Source organism: Cynoglossus semilaevis, unplaced genomic scaffold, assembly GCF_000523025.1.
Source record: "Cynoglossus semilaevis isolate Cse_v1.0 unplaced genomic scaffold, Cse_v1.0 scaffold1721, whole genome shotgun sequence".
Classification (NCBI taxonomy): Eukaryota; Metazoa; Chordata; class Actinopteri; order Pleuronectiformes; family Cynoglossidae; genus Cynoglossus; species Cynoglossus semilaevis.
The window spans coordinates 295,199-312,105 of NW_007585111.1; the positions used below are offsets into that span (position 1 = coordinate 295,199).

Consider the following 16,907-nt stretch of genomic DNA (forward strand, 5'->3'; position numbering starts at 1 on the left):
AAGTAGAGTTCACTGAGGCTTTACATGTTTTAAACCTCGGGTCTGGAGAGGTGAAACCTCACCACCTGTTCAGAGTCATAACAAAAACAGCAGCGGTCAGATTATGGTCAAAACCATTAACCAATCTGAAGTCTGGGAGCTGCTGAACAACCAAATAAAACAAGAGGCAGGAGAATTCTGACTCAGCTCTGCAGATTACTGGAGCATCAGGAATTTTTCAGTTTCAGGTCAATTTGTATGAAATGTTGTTTGTTTGTTCAATGATTGAATAAGGACTTTTAAAGAGCTTTATATATTCTTTGGCCACAGCTGTTTTGACCAATCGTATTCCAATTCCCATTCCTGTGCAAATTCCAAATTCAAGGAGCTATCGCAGGAGCAAATTCTATATCAATCATTTCCATATCGGTGCCACCATGGGGAAATTATTGCACTGATTTGTTATTCTAATTACTTTGTTCAATGGGAATAGCAGTTTTGTAGGAATGAAAGAACTTAAATAAATATCAAAAGATATTTACTTATATGTGGGTCTGGGGGGCTGCAGACCACTGTTGAAAACATAAGGCCTGTAGCCCATCCTGATTTGTGACCTGATTTCCTTTTTATTGACTCAGAGAAGTACACAGTGGAACTTGAAATGTAGCCTAACTGGACCATTCTCCACCAAATAAATTGAAAACAATGGTTATCTAGTAAAAGTATGTGAATAAAGTGATCTCTTGATGGAGGCCAGGCTGTAACACCAGCAACCTGCAGTAAATTATGATATGATTATGATATGATTATAGCAGCAGAATTACATAGTTGCACTTATAAATCCTGGCTTTCATATTTATTGGTGAATATTTACCCAGAGTGCACAGTGGCTGTATGTTAAAGGGAGTGTTTTGCTCAGTTCATATCTCTGGTATAACTCGACTTCTACAGATACTGTTGTACTCCACAAGGCACTGCTCTGTCAGAGACTGAATATTTACTGAATATTTTACTGTTCCCTGGTTGCTTTTCTCCGATGCATAGAACTGCCTTTACATCACAGGAAGCAGCTGCTCAGGCTTTAGCGCTCTCCTCGTATGTGGAGAATGCGTGCACGAGTGTGTGCAAGTACAAAGCGAAAAGACAGCGAGGGAGGGCAGAGGTTGCAAATCACATTACGAAGGGATTTGGACAGCCCCGGACTGAGAACTGGTGCAACAAAAGCTGTCTGTTACAAGTTTCTCTCTGCTAGCAGCCGTGGTCGTGGGGTGCTAATCTCATGGTCCACAGCTAATTAGAGGAGGTGGTGGACCGCGCTCTAACTGGGGTGGTATGGGAGCAATGCTCGGGGTCAGAGAACAGTCATCAGTCTTTTTTAAAGGCATGGCATGTCTGTGTCAATGCCCCGAGGTGGACGTTAAAGCATCGGTCTATGACAGCATGCATTTAACAAAGGCTTTGAGAGCTCTGTAAAAGGTTAATATTTACTTTCTTTGTAATATGTACGTGAGATTAAATGAAATAAGGTCAATGTGGGGTCGAAGGTCATCGAAGAACTGCAGCAAGCCAGGAGAGCTAGAGAGAGGATCTGTTAAGATACTGTAGTACTTTTTGTCTGTTTATCCCATTGCCGTTCGTCAAACATACTAAGCACTGAGATTATTGTTATCTTTTCCCCAGTATTTTAGACCAGCGATTCCAGATCAATGTACAGTGGGACACCTGTGTACCACGAAAGAATGTATGGTGTGCACTGAAATAAAACCATTATTTATTTACTGTAACCTTTATTTGCAGTAGTGGCAAGCAGAAAAATACTCTTCCAGTAGGTGGCAGCAGATGGCTATAAAAACGAATAAAAAAGCAAGACAGAGCTGTAAAAAAAAATCTTTGTTTTTTTTTTTCTTCCATTTCTTTGAGTACATCAGCGTTGTGTTCATCTAAACAGGCCCAAGTTTAATGAGTTGTGAGTAAACTGAAAAAAACATTATATTTGATGGCCATTTTGGACCAATCAGGCTGCAGTTTTAACAGCATGTGTTTTTCCATATTGTGCTTTCTAACAATAAATAACATGAATAAAAAGGATTCTTATCCATTTAGAGCCTACAGCTGGTGTTGTGCACGGCTTCATCATTATCAGGTGTTCTAACACACTGGTCTTCATGTGACTCATTCACAGGAGCTCTTGCACGTCCACCTGCTGCATATCTGCGGTATTTCATGAATGCGGGCATAACTACGACCTGTGGGTGAACTCTGTCTACACATGTAAGTAGTGCATGTGATCAAACGGTGAAAGTCACAGTGGAACCCAGACTCTTACCGAGGTGGTTTGTCGTTAACACTGTTGCCTCCCTGAAGGTCTGACGGCCGACTGTGTGCATTTCTCCTGGTCACACCTGGTTGCAAACAGACAGGTTGGTAAAATATGAAACATCACCACCAACCACCAACCACCAACCACCAAGCACCACAAATACACAAACAAATCCCCCAATTTTGACACACAAACAAGTGATGAGATCCTTCAACCTCTTGACAAGCCAAATAGACAAGAAACACAAGTGAAATGTTACTGTTCTGTTATTGCAGTGAGTGTTATGTTCCTATTTAGTGGGAAAATAACATTTAGTTTGGTGATGACTCAGGAAAGGGTTGTGGGGTAAAGTACTTTTGTTAGTATATAATACTGCATATAATTTAAAAATGTAATGAAGGAACTTAAACTGAATGCTTTTCTAAAACTCTATTAGGTTACCTACGGTAATACAGGTCTCCTCAGTGCTTTTATACTAGTACTTTAAGATTTAAGGCTTCTCTTCACCAGAAGAGTCCTTCATGGTCTGCAGCATTCTCTTCTTATTGTCTCTAATACTGGTCAATCTTTCTAACTCTTTAGAAGCGTTTGTGTTTGAATGAGTTATACATAAAACTGTGACTAACTTCAGTGTGAATTTGCTTCTTTTAAGAATGTTGAATGGACCAGCTGACAGTGACATTTTCATTATATGATCAACAAGGTGATGTCCAAAAAGAGGAGATCAAAGTGGAATGAGAGTAAATGGTTAATACTTTGAATTGTTAAGTGTTAAGATGGTGTTATAATAATCCTACACCAGCTCACATTAGTCCGAAAAACAAAACAAAAGAAAAATCGGCAGAAAAAAATCCACGCTGCGAAATGTTTAAATCCAGTGACAGTGAATGATTTTCATTTCCGTGACTTTGTCAGATGAAGACCGTTCTGTGCTGCAGCAGTGTGTGACGGTCACTGTTAGCCCATTTCACCACATGTTAAGTTGCCTGTGAAGCTGCCTGTTAGTGATGATGACAAAACACCTTTGAACTTCAAAAAGTCATTGCGCTTAATTTGTTCATTTCCACATGGAAATGTAGTGATGAGGGTTTTTTCTCTTTTGTTTAACCAGAATAAAGTGAGTTGTTTGCACTTTGCAATCATACATTTTTCTGCGAAGCATTTACAAGCACAGAGTTAGTGACAGAGTGGCTGAAACATGCGAGTGAACGACACGCAAGACAGGACCATGAGAACAGGCACAAGCAAAGGGGGGAGGAGGGAGAAGTGAGAGGGAGTGGAGACCATCAAGCATCTGATCCACTGACATTTTCAAAAACTGAAAATCGCAAATCACAAAGCAGGAAACTGATTCTTTGTGAATTATATTTTTAAATAAAACACTTTTAGTTTAGATGTCTGTGTGTTTCAGCTGTGTTTTGCTTCAGTAGATTGATTATGTCATCCGTGTCCCTTCACTTTCCTAAAGGGTCAGGGTCTAAAAGGAGGACATGTGCAGCCTTACTGTACTTCTCCTCTTTGCATCTCTGTAGGATCTCTAAGCTTCTCTGATGCACAGGGTGCTGCAGAAAGCTAAAACTATCCACACTTTTCAAAAGTGCACCGGGAGCAGCCTCATCATGCCCTTGGAGAAGCAAAACAAACAAACAAACAAACAAAAAAGGAGATGTGAAATACACAAGAAAAAGAGAGAAAAATAACAGATTAGACAGTGGGAAAAGATGAGGAGAAGCATTCGTCTACAGGAGAGAAAATGATTGACTTTTGAGAAGTTGGAGTCTCCAGCTTCTCCATTTAGGGTTTCCTGAATTAAAATAGATAAATAAATTTTAAAAAATGTTGAAAAACAAATATATATTAATTCATTATATCCTTAAATTAATTCTTAAAAATGTACAAAGGGCTCCATTTAGGTGACGGTTACATGTTTATCTAAACATATATAAGACTTAGAATAAATGTTTTACATTTGCCCAAATACAGGATGTCAGATCCATACTCCATACTGAAGCTGGAATATCAAAGACAGTTTGAGCAGAAAGAAGGCAGTCGTATAAATAGCCAGAGCTAAGAGAAAATACGCAGCAGACTAATAATAATAATAATAATAATTGTGGCATTAACAGCACATCAGCTGCAACAGGCTGCCCCTTGGAGGCGCCAAATATGTGGTTCCTCTGGAAATCGAACTCAGGACTCTGGGCTTGCAAGACAGGCACACTGACCGCTACAACTCTACCAGCTCTACTGACACATTTAAACAGTAATAAAAACATGGAAGAGAAAATACTAAATACTGTGCACTCAGCAAAGTGGACAGACATGTAAAGCACACGTGACGTACAACCCTACACCACTGATCTAACACATTCTAAAGCATGGGCAGAACAACGCACTGTACTCCAACCATGGTCCATGCACCTGTTCTTGCACTAAAACACAGTTGATACACATGGTATTTACACACAGTGCTGACAAAAGTTTTAGTTTCAATGAACCTCAAGATTGAAATAACATCTCAATGTCCAGGAGTTTTAAATCTTTTTCTTGATATTTTTTCTTTATATTCACCTCCCTGCTGCTGTTTCATTTTCTGTTGAAGCAAAAGACCAAAATGTGTTTCTTTGGTCATAATTAGGAATGTTGTTCTATCTCAAATAATGATGATTCACTGTAAGGCCAAAATAATGAACCTCATACTAGAAGTAAAAAAATATTGTTTTAATTTGCTTTTATTCTTGTTTTAATTTGACTAAACAACAACAGCAAAGCCCTTCTTTATAATTCACTTTTCACTTTCCCACAGACTGTGTGTGTCTCCGTCAGTGTGAGTGCTCACCCGTCTTTTTCAGCGTGTGTCTCTTCCCAGCATCTCTAAAAGCCACCACAGCTCTGAAGTACGCTCTCAGAACTGCCCAGCGGAAAGTGGCCGCAGGGTCGATGCCGATCAGGCCACAGATGAAGGAGTTTTTACTGCTCTTGAGCAAAGCAACAATATCTGGACGCATGTGGTCAGTGTTCTTCTCCCGGAAATCCTGCACGAGACGTACCACAGCAATCAGCGGTATTGCTTTTCTTTCTTCAAGAGTATTCATTACTGCAGTAGAGCATTGTTAACTCTTCATCTTTGAACAGTTAAATGGAGCAATAATAAACACAGCTGATCAATCAACAGAATAAACATTCAAACATCAACACCAATTTGCCTAATCGTTGTCTCTTTGACTCGTTCCATGCTTGCATGACTCCAGCCCCGTCTGTTTCACAACAACACAGACCCACAGTGATTTAACAGGCATTGATGCTTTAACACGTCTGTAGAGCAGACTTTGGGCTTTGGAAATGTTTACAATCCATCTGATGGTGTTTAAAAATCCTGTGCACAAACTGGAAAACAAAGCAATCAAAATGTTTGGAGAGCTGAGAAGAGAAGAGTTCTTTTCAATCAAACCACTAATTCAATGATGCTGTGTCGAAATATGAAAGAAAAAAAATGACAGTAAACTACAACAGGAAAACATCAGAGGAGACACACAGCTGAGATAAGATGCAGAGAAGGTGTAAAGACGACACTGACCTTGACCCCGTATTTGACCTTTCCAGCATAGTGGTGAATAATGAAGGCCGGCTCCATCACCGCGGGGAACTCGATGTAGCTGTTTCCCTCATGCTGCCGCTTGAACTTATCCAACAGTGTCTGGTTGGTGGCTTGAGGGAAGCTGGAATAAAAGTCAGAGAAGAGAAAAATGTTATCTGAAGAAGTCAAAGCTGACGTGTGACATCTGTTTCTTAAATGAAAACACACTGAGTGACCACCTTGGCCAGGAAATTACAGTGTTGATGCACTTGTTTCCAGGTTGTCAAATAAACCAAGTCCAAATGAAAAAAAAAAAAACAATCACTGGAAATGTTCAACAGATTCCTGAAACCTCCATCAAAGAAGAATGAAATTAATTAAAGACAAAAAAACAAGCATTTGGATCACAGTTAATGTGACAAACTAACACCATCAAACCTGTGGATTGTAGACTGTACAGGATGATTCACAGACTGACCACCGCACAAATTTCTCTTTTGTCTTTTGATGGTGATTCTGCAAATAATCAAGAGTTTACAGGAAGAGAAGGGGAAGAACAGGACACCAGAGGTTTGGGAACAGGCTGAAATCTGAGCTACTAAAACAACACAGCCAGAGTTGTGGTGCTTTCCAGCTTCTCCAACCAGGAGGCATCAGATTTGGTCCAAATGGAAGAGAAAGAGAATAGCACAGTACAAAAGCACAGATAGTCTGCAGTTTAGAACAGCTGCATATCAGGTTCATCCATTTAACCAACAGTCTGATGAAAGTGTTTCATTTCAGAAACTTATCAGATCAGACCAATAGATAAGACCATTCTGATTTACAGGCTGCTGCTGAGCTGGACTTGTCAGAGCCGGAGATCCATCCATCACTGGTCTTCTACATGGGTTTAACCCCAACATCTCATAACAAAACAGTTTTAGGTTCTTTGTTTCCTATAATAAGCTGAAACACAGGCCGGTTCTGGTTCCAAAATTCTAATCGTGTGGAGCAGTTCTTGAGAAGTCAATTTTACAGTAGTATTTCATTCCTGTAAAAGTTTGTATAAACATAAGTGGTTCCCATTAGTGCTGGAAAGTATTGTTTAAAACTGTAGTATCTCTTTGCATGTTTACTGGAAATGAAAAGTCAGAGAGTCGTTATAAGGACAGAAAATGACAGAGAAAGAGAAGGAGACACAGCTTTGGTCTGAACGTCTGGCAGGAATGTTTGCTGTTACCTGCCAGAGATTTTTGACAGTTTCCCTGAAGGAAAATTTCATGAGTTACCAAGGACCAGGAATCAGGCAGATAAATAAACAGGCCGACAGACTCACTTGCACTCTTCGTCCAGTAGGTGGAACAGAGCTGTGGGCTTCTTACTGATCAGGTTGATGCAGCCGGTGTTGTCGATGTAGTCGATGTTTCTCCAGCTGATTCCCTCCGCCCTGTACTCTTCCTGCAGCAGAACATTACAACAACCACAGACGTCAGTTCTGATGGTCAGTATCTCAGCAGCACGCTCAGCAAACTCAATAATGTGCTTAGGTCGCTGGATGGATGGATGGATGGATGGAGGGATGGATGGATGATGGATGGGTGGATGGATAGATTGATAGATAAATAGATGGGGGGGTGGATGGATGGGTGGATGGATGGATAGATGGATGGATGGATGAACGGACGGACACATGGATGGACGCATGGATGGATAGATAGAACTTTACTAATCCCTCTGGAGTTCCCCTTGGAAAAGTACAAGTTTGAGTACAAGAGTGAGTATTTAAATGAGGAATCAGACCCAATACAGACACCAATCCCAAAAATAAATATTTGTCTGGTGTCAGTTTAAGCTAACTGGCTTCTCTTCTACTCCTTCAGTAGTTGCAGTCTAAAGACGGTTGATAATTACTGTGACAACTGCCAACTGTTGTAATCAACTTAATAAAGGTGTTTTCCTCCTTCTGCTGGTTTGATGTCAGTCTGCCATCACGGCTGATCAATTAACAAAATCCATCTGCTCATTAACTTCAGCTGATGCTATAAAGCTGCTTCTGCAGGAACAGAAGCCATGTCAGCTCTCAGTCTGTGGATTTCAGGAGGACAAAGTGCTGTTGATTGATTTTTCCTCTCACACACATAAAAAAAACTATTGTGCAAACCATTAGGAATATCTGAACACTGACATCTCACATGTTGGCAGTCTGATTCATGGGACCTCCACGAATCGATGTGAGACACATTTAAAGATTTACTCTCATGTAGAGGAAGTCAGAGTTGAAAAAAAAAATCAATCATTTTCAAACCATAGTCTACGAAAGAGACCAATGATCACTGAGTACAGTATTTAACACATTAGACATGTATTTAATTGTGTACCTGTCAACGAAACATTTTAAACACTACCATAAATGGCAGATATGGTTACTGTCAACCTAACCTGTGTATTTATGAACTGTGGTGGAACCCATAGTACCCAGAGAAAACCCACACACACACACACTAGATATTTCAGGCGACCCCATTTGAATTCCAGGGGACCCCACGTGGGGTCACGACCCTAAGGTTGAAAAACACTGTTCTGGGGTGGAAGGAGGAAAATACATGGATATGACTATCAATATTTACTATAATTATCAACAATGTAGTGCAACTGGATACTGGAGTTGACTGCACTGGGGAGCAGTGTGTGGGGACGGTGCCATGCTCAGTGCACCTCAGTTGAACCTGGTGGCTGGAGGATTCAAAGCTGCGACCTTCTGATCACAAGTCTGCTTCCTGATCCACCACTGCCACCATGCTGACTGGCTGCTGACTGGCTGCTATTACTTCAGTGGAGTAATATTTTACAAAATCTTTATGGAGCTCTTGTTACCTTGTCTTGCATTATTCCTTGCAAGAGCTGCATTCAATGTATGGATGTTTATGAGCCTAAAGCTTTGTAGTATCAGTATATGAAGTATCACAAACACAGCCACTGATGGAGCCGACCTCCTTCTGTGATTAATTGAAAATCAATTTCATTCACCTACAACCAAAATACAAAGGATCCTTTGAAGCCTCTTGATTCTGTTAGTCTTGGCATATTTATGACGTACAGATGAGGCAGTGTCAGCTGAACAACTGTTTTTGTACTGAGCAGGAACGACTCCAGCGACAAACGCCTGGAAGCCTGTAATTCATGAAGTTCAGGGAAGCTTCCAAACTTGTCCTGCCTCTAAATCACGTGGCGGCCCGTCACTGATTTGACTGAACATCAAAGTAAACACTGTGTTTAACTCACAGGCACAAACGTACACATGGTCACCCTGAAAGGCTCCTTTGAAGTTAATCAGCTCACTTAGGAGAGGACTTCTCCCCACAGTCAGGGTGGTCACACAGCTCCTCTGAACAACCTAACCCTCTGAAAAATGTCTGCATCGTTTCCATGTGATTGTGATGTAGATGAGGGAGCGTGCGCTGTGATTCGCTGGGAAGAAGAAGTGAGGCCGATCGGAGGCGTCTCACCTGTTCGATCTTGAAAATGTGCTGGTTGAAGTAGTGCTGGAGGCGTTCGTTGGCGAAATTGATGCAGAACTGTTCGAAGCTGTTGCTCTCGTAGTCTTCGAAGCCAAAGATGTCTAGCACTCCGATGGACAGGGTCTAAAAACAGTGCATATAATTACTATGGTATATATATATACATATATATACATACATATACATACATATACATATATATATATATACATATATATATATATACATATATATATATATATATTCATGGACAGCTACTGCAGTAAATGACTTACAAGAGAAGGTGTTCAAAGAGAGCAAACTTCTAGGATTCTTAATTTCCCCACAGTATCTTTATACTAAAGAGAACCTAAATACATGAAATGTTCACTTTTTATCATATATCTTGTGTCATCAAAATATGTTTGTACGTCTCATTATGTTTTGCTGTCTTAAATACAAACACAGACCAGACTAATAATAATAAAAACATACAGGAAATCCTGATGTTATGTGTAACACATTCTGCTCCGTCCCACCTGGGTGGTGTCCTCCAGATCTTTGATGTTGAGCAGAGCGTGGTTGATCCTGAAGACGATCCAGTCAAAGAGGGCACTGTACAGGGACTTCGCCATGGAGTCTCGCACCGTACACGCCTGTCGACACACAGATAGACACACACACCAGCTTTATTTAATAGTTGTTTCAAAACCAACACTTTGTTTGTCTTCAGCCTCTGAGCCATATACAGTGTTAATAATAAACACAGGTGTTGTCCAGGTGAGATCTTACGCAGCACTGATTTTTTGTGTTAAATAAAACACAGAACTCAGAGTTGACACAGTAATTATTTTCTTAAATTATTTCATGTGAAAGCACAACAGTACGACTTTCTTTCTAGTCCACCTAACATGTCAATAGCGTTTGTGCTGAAATTTGCTTCTTAATATTTTGGAGATTGTCATAAAATGTTTCTTTACTTTTTGGACTGAACAACAAAATGAAAAAAAAAGAAAGAAAAAAACATATATTTATGTCAAAAAAATTGCAAGTCTGTGCACAAAAAGCGTTAAAAAAAACCCCAATTCTAATATTTACAGATTTTAATTGAAAAAACTGTTCTTATTAAATTGGTAGAAAAGAAGGTTTCCTAATATCTGTGTTGAGACACAGCTCAAAACCACTGAGCTGTGACGCTGACTCAAAATCTTTTTTATAATTAACAAGAATATTTTTAGCCACCGCAGACCAAGTATGTCCTCCCCGTGTCCAGACACATAATATTTTGAACTCCGTACATACTGTTGCCCTAATGGCCCATAAGCTTTTCATTATTTACAGGAAGTTGTACTGCAAACATCAGAGGAGGAAACAACTTCATAATTTCAGACCAAAGTCATTACAGAAAATATTTTCTGTGAGGTTTAGAAGTGTATGATATCAGTGACCAAACAAAGAGATTGTTGTGACTGTGACTGTGTAATATTTACACAGAGACCACCCAGAATGTCCCCAGAGTCAACAGCATTTCTTCGTATGAAATAGCTTTTAAATATCTGAAGGAACGTGATGAGGTTAAGACAATCTCCACCAAAAAAAGAAGGGCAGAGACGTTGAAAAGTGCATCTTAAAATTTAACTCCAAGATAGTTTGGAGAAAAGTAATTAAGGAAAGGTTTGTGGTGATTTTAATGTGATTTAAATGTGATCTTATGTTTCTTTCGCAGTTTGCTCCTGACCGTTGTGTGGACATTTGTTGTCAGAATAGAAAGTTCCAGTTCAAACTGTGAAGTGGTTCGAAACGCTTCGTTCTGAGGCCCAGAAAATTTCAGTCGATGCACTGAAATGCATGTGTTTTTTTTAACAAGTATGTACTGTTGTGAGTATGTGCACATGTGTGGCTTCATACCAAAGAGCTGCAGAAATAGAGGGGGAGGAAAAGACAAGGAGGACGAGGAGGACGAGGAGGGGATGGTTCAGTACTAGTGCACACTGTCCTCTGAACATGACCTGGTCAGACTTAAAACAACTTTGCTGGAACAGAGTCACAGCGTTCACTAGTAGCTCAAACCTTAGACGATACTTTGTTAAACATGAGAAAATAATTTATGCTAGAATTATGTTTCTACATTTGCATTTAAATAAATAAGGATTCTAAAATAAACACTAATGTTATATACTTTTCAATTTATTTTAGTTAAAATAAATGTACAACTGTCCAGGTTCTCTGAGAACAGAGCTGTAAATTATAGTACAGCAGTTAATGGAGTAAATGTGCACTGGTGAAAATTGGGTTTGAAGAAGGACTTAGGCTGACAAAGCTTTTAAACCACGGAACCTCAAAACTGGCTAATTAGCACGTGTAAGATTTGGATTACAGCACAATGTTAAGTGTGTGTGTCTAAGACCAAAAATAAACCCAGTCTCACCTCAGACAGTCTGTATGGAACAATCAGCTTTTCTCCCACAGTCACCGTTTTTCTCGTCGTCAGAGCCTCAAACAGCATCTCCTCTTTAACCTGGTGACAGGAAACGCTGGAGTCAAGAAGAAGCTGAAGACACAGGACGTCAGGAACTCATCTGGATTTTACACTGGAACTTGTATATGATCTGGAAGCCTCTGATCCACTCACAGGGTGTCCTCTCTTTTCTCAAAAGACTATTTTCAGCCGGTACTGCCTGGTGTCGTACACTAGCTTTGACCTTTAACCCTTTCCAATTGTGTTTGAAAGAATTTGACTTTTATTTTACAATTTAACTTGTTTTTTTCTGAATCATTGGACATTCATTGTCAAGGGTTTGGGGGATTCAGTCTGAAGATTATATTTGGACATTTAGGAACTTTGAACAGGCGGTGCCTTCATGAACATTTCACTGTGGATATTTAATAGTTTCTCCTGTTTCATTTAAACAACAACCAGCACTGCATTAGAAATAGCAGGACTCTCTGACGTTTGCGTTTACACATTTGGATACGTTGCACTTTTGGTTGATCTGAAAGCAGCCATAGATAATATGCAGCTATAACATACATGACACCCATAATTCCAGAAGTGTTGTGTTTAAGTACCTCCAACAGCTCTGAGACCACGGGGAGAACTTCTGGGTTGCAGATGTCAATGGAATCGTCTCTGTACGTTTTCTTTTTGTAGCAGATGTTTCCCAGATGAAGGATGGCTGACAGCAGGGAAAAGATCCTGCAAAGCATTATGGGAGAAGCTAATGAAACAAAAATGGAGAAAGTACGACAAACAACCTGTAATACCATTCACCTCACTGGTTGGACCAATATATTGATCACTCACTTTTTGCGTGTAATGGGAAGAAATCCCACCATCTCCATGGCCAACTGAAGCCTCTCAAAGTCATGCTTCAAGTCTTCTCCTTCAACAGTGAAGCAGTCCTATTAAAACACACACACACACACACATACACACACACAGACACAACAGGAAGAGGGTGTTGTCAGACTCTCGCCACTTTTTACGACACAGCAGCCTGGAAGCCAAAACCAAGTGGAGTTAGGAAGGACTTACTGAGGACGGTCGATACACACTGTCTGAGTATTTTTCATGTTTACAGAGAGTCCAGCAAAGATACTTTAAATAGTGTCTGAGTTTATCTTGTGGTCCAAGCACAAAACAACACAACGGACCGAAGCAGACAAACCATTGACCGTCTCAGTTTGGAATAAAAACTGCAGACATCATCTGCATCATCCCGTCTGACAAAGGTCTAGTGAACAACAACAACTGTCCTGCCTTATCCTCGAATCAATGTGTTGAAATGCTAAAAAAACAAAACAACGAAAGGACAGCGGAAGTTTGTGTTCGTTTAGAGCAGTGATGGAAAAGTTAACAGAGAGGTTGGTCTGGTTTGTCCAGAAATAATACCAATGATGTCAGACTACACATTACACTATTTATTTGTTATGATGTGAAAGAATTGGCTGATCAAAGTGAGTGACAGATTACATTACACTGGACCGAACACAGTTGTCATGATTGACGTAACAACATCAGAAGGGGCAGCAAAGAGCCAATCAGTGTGGACTACAAACACTGGTGTTGACATCACAGGGTAAAAATATAATGTTTGGTTTACATCGACCTGTCAGATCATGTGAGTCCTGCCAGGTAGTGTTGTTGAAACAGCTACATGTATGGCTGTGCAGTACAGAATGGGTACAGAGTAATATAGAGTGTGTACTACTCTATAGTACAGTTTAGTACAGTAGCTGTAGGAGAGCCTGTTCTGCTAAGGCAGGGGTGTCTATCTATCTATAATTTTTATTTTTATTTTTTATTTTAATTTCTCGTGATCTACTGGAGCTCCCATTACGATCATATTGGCCACTGCTCTACTGAGATGTGTTAAAAATTAAAAACATCAAGGTAAAACTAATCTCCATGCAGCCAGGTAGCCCCACTAAGAAAACACTTAAAATCCAAAATACTGGATTACTATTACAGTAATTACGGTAATGTCTAGCATTTGAAAGAAGAAAGACTAAAGTATTTAATATACATTGTATACGTATTTAAACCCTATGTTTTCTTGAGCAGACAAATAGACGTCACCAGGAGACCTGTGGTTGGATCGGAGTTGAAAATGAGTTCCTGACCACAGGAAAAGCCTTTTCCCCAAACAAGAAAGTCACGCTTTGATGTAACAACGTACACAGAGTCTGACTACATCCATCTAGTGTAATGTGAGCTCCGCTGTTTGCTTATGGGCTCATTCCGCCAGACCTGCTATAATTATTGCATACCGCGTCCTCAGTAAGACAAACATGAGACGCTCACATACACCAGCATGTCTCACTGCCTCCCCCTCCCTCCCCCTCCGCTTGCACAACAGGGGACTGCTGAATGTCTGTGATAGAGTAACACTGCAGTAACCGTGTGTACAGTTCTACTTCCCATGTGTTTATGGAACTGTAAATCTGCTGCTGAACTGCTGATTCTTTCTCCATTGACTTCTAATCACATGGAATCATTCAGATCACCAATGTTTTTCTTGAGGCTCAACCTCAGGTTCAGGCAGCATTAATGACTTCTCCATTTCACACAGAGTGCTGACTCATCAACAATCATAAGCAGTCACACGAGGGCTACAATGGTCAGGCTGTGAATGGACACATTAAAATGACACAAAGAACAGGACAAAAGTAATGCTCTAGAACAAACCTGCAACACTACACTGTATACTTAGGGGTCGGGATTTAAAGGTGCAGTGTAAAAATTAGTAAATGTGTCATATACCAATTATCATTATTATTATTACCTCAGAATGGCCTAGAGTGATGTTTTATACTGTATTCCATGTGAGTGTCTTTACAACAGCAGACAAACTTTAGACCCGGAAGTTAAAGTGACAAAATATGCTTTTATCCTCCCTTGTCACACCTTTCTTCTCAAACTTAAAATCAAATCAAAGCGATCAACAGGTCAACAGGTTTAAACAAGGTTTAAATAAAGTTCCTTCAGTAGGACAATTTGACCAAAGATTTTCATCAAATGCTCCGACTCTGTTTTAACTGGAGTAAAACCTGTAATGTCTGTGACAGCTGAGGCAGGACCAGCAGGAGTGACTGTTCTGCAGAAGTCATCAGTTTCAGACTCACTTCATAACGTCGGAGCAGGCTTGGTTGCCTCACTTACCACATTTGATCAACATGTTTTGCTGAATCAAAGTATTTCACCAGAATATGAAAATATATATATAATGCTGCCGATGCTGTGGTCACCTCAGATACCTTATCAAAGTTTCTGGTTCTTTCTGTTCTTGGTAAATTCACACACAGACGTACACAGAGCTGAGGCTGAGATACTGACCGGTTCATTCTCAAAGTAACTGTCCCAGTGACGCTGCTTGGTTGTCTTTGTCTTCTGGAAATGTTAAGACATAGTTGACAGAAGGGAGGGAGGGAGGGGGGGAGGCAGGGAGAAGGTTAGACAGCAGCAGCATCAGCAGCATTAGCATCATTCACAGGTCAAACATACGACACAGATTTAAGTTAAAACATGCAATGGTTGAATTTGACACTTTCATTGATGACACATGAATCCACATGGACAGACACGGGTATATTACACACAGAGGATTGCAAACATTAGCAGATCGGAGACACGTGCACATATGTACAGGCTAACTAAATGCTATGCTACATAATTAGTACAGTATTAAACTGAAATCCTGTGGTTAGCTGAAACAACATGCATTATTGTACCGTAGACTCATTGTTAGCACAGAGGTGCAAATTCATTGTTGGTTCTTATAGCAACTGCTGAATGAGTTGTTGAAGAATGACAGCACGTAAACACAGAAAGCAGTGGAGAAGAGGTTACTTGTCTGTATTGGGAACAAGCCACGATGACACCAGGGAAGAAGAAGAAGACATCAAATGTGCAGAAATATGTGATTGCATTTTTGGGTGAACGTATAATTGCATTTCTCCAAATTAAATTAAATTTAGGAATGAGAGAAAGCCCCTTCCAGCTCCACTTAGAGATGAAGGTTGTACGGAAGGTCAGTAGGTCACTGGCTGTTAAAGCCCAGAGTAGGATAAAAAAAAGAAATGATAAATTAAATGCGTCTGTTTGTTTCTTTCTGGTTTTTATTGTGTGTTTTCAGTAGTGGTGTGGTGTAAGGAAGCTCAGAGTACTGAAGTAGAATGTGTTCAGATCACTTGTCATTAACTGTCTGTCTGGTTTGTCTACACTGACACACAGACAACATTCAACACGCCCACACACACACACCACCGATTACAGCTATCCTCACAAAGAACGGCACAAAACACACCTCAACGAAACTCACACCATTTATACACAGGTGAAAAGGTATTTTATTCTTTTCCCTGGTGCTGAAAACCTCACCTGACTGAGGTAATGATATTCTTCTGGCTTCATCAGGTGGAAGGCCGTCCTCTCCTCTTCACTCGCTCCTGCCAGCAGGTAGTAAAACACATGGTAGTTTCTAAGGAAAGAAAGAGCAGCAGAAACAAACATGAGGACAAGCTCAACAACTGTGTCCACTGACACTTTACCACAGGTCTGTATTGACAAACGTATAAACTTTACTTCTTTTTTTACTCTTGAATTTTGAATTCTGATTTAGTTAATAATATTTTGCATATTTCCTGTGTCAACTTTATCAATGACCTGGGGACCACATTAGAACAAGGGCAGGTGACAATACATTACATTCCTCTGTGTCTACTTTACCTGACGACAACTGTGTGTCAAAGAAAACATTTCTTTTATAGATGGTGATGAAATCAGGACACACCTTTTTTGGTGCAGACTAATAGATAGGTCATTGAGTTTAATTTCCTCAGCGGTGCGTTAGGAAATGTTATATTACTTTATCATAGAAATCATGTTGCAGGCAGGGTCTCGGCAAAGACACACACACACACACATATATATATAGATAGATAGATAGATACATTTAAAACTGCATTGTAACTATACACCTAATTTTAAAAAAAATCCTTTATTTGCTGTCAGTACATGTCATTCATCAACAGTTCAGTGTAGCACATACAG

At 40.0% G+C, this 16,907-nt stretch overlaps 1 protein-coding gene across 1 annotated transcript in view; it reads right to left on the minus strand.

The window, feature by feature from the left end:
* Window positions 1-16,907, minus strand: part of LOC103398446 (unconventional myosin-IXa) — a gene marked incomplete at its 3' end in the record, with an annotated part of 69,906 nt that overhangs the window by 15,329 nt on the left and 37,670 nt on the right. The window contains exons 5-16 of the mRNA XM_025053561.1: window positions 16,236-16,335; window positions 15,192-15,245; window positions 12,660-12,757; window positions 12,425-12,551; window positions 11,784-11,873; window positions 9,895-10,011; window positions 9,365-9,499; window positions 7,195-7,316; window positions 5,877-6,018; window positions 5,139-5,334; window positions 3,804-3,923; window positions 2,306-2,381 (exon numbers count right to left, since the gene is read on the minus strand). Coding sequence (XP_024909329.1) covers window positions 2,306-2,381; window positions 3,804-3,923; window positions 5,139-5,334; window positions 5,877-6,018; window positions 7,195-7,316; window positions 9,365-9,499; window positions 9,895-10,011; window positions 11,784-11,873; window positions 12,425-12,551; window positions 12,660-12,757; window positions 15,192-15,245; window positions 16,236-16,335 — 1,377 coding nt within the window. The remainder of the gene's footprint in view (window positions 1-2,305; window positions 2,382-3,803; window positions 3,924-5,138; window positions 5,335-5,876; window positions 6,019-7,194; window positions 7,317-9,364; window positions 9,500-9,894; window positions 10,012-11,783; window positions 11,874-12,424; window positions 12,552-12,659; window positions 12,758-15,191; window positions 15,246-16,235; window positions 16,336-16,907) is intronic.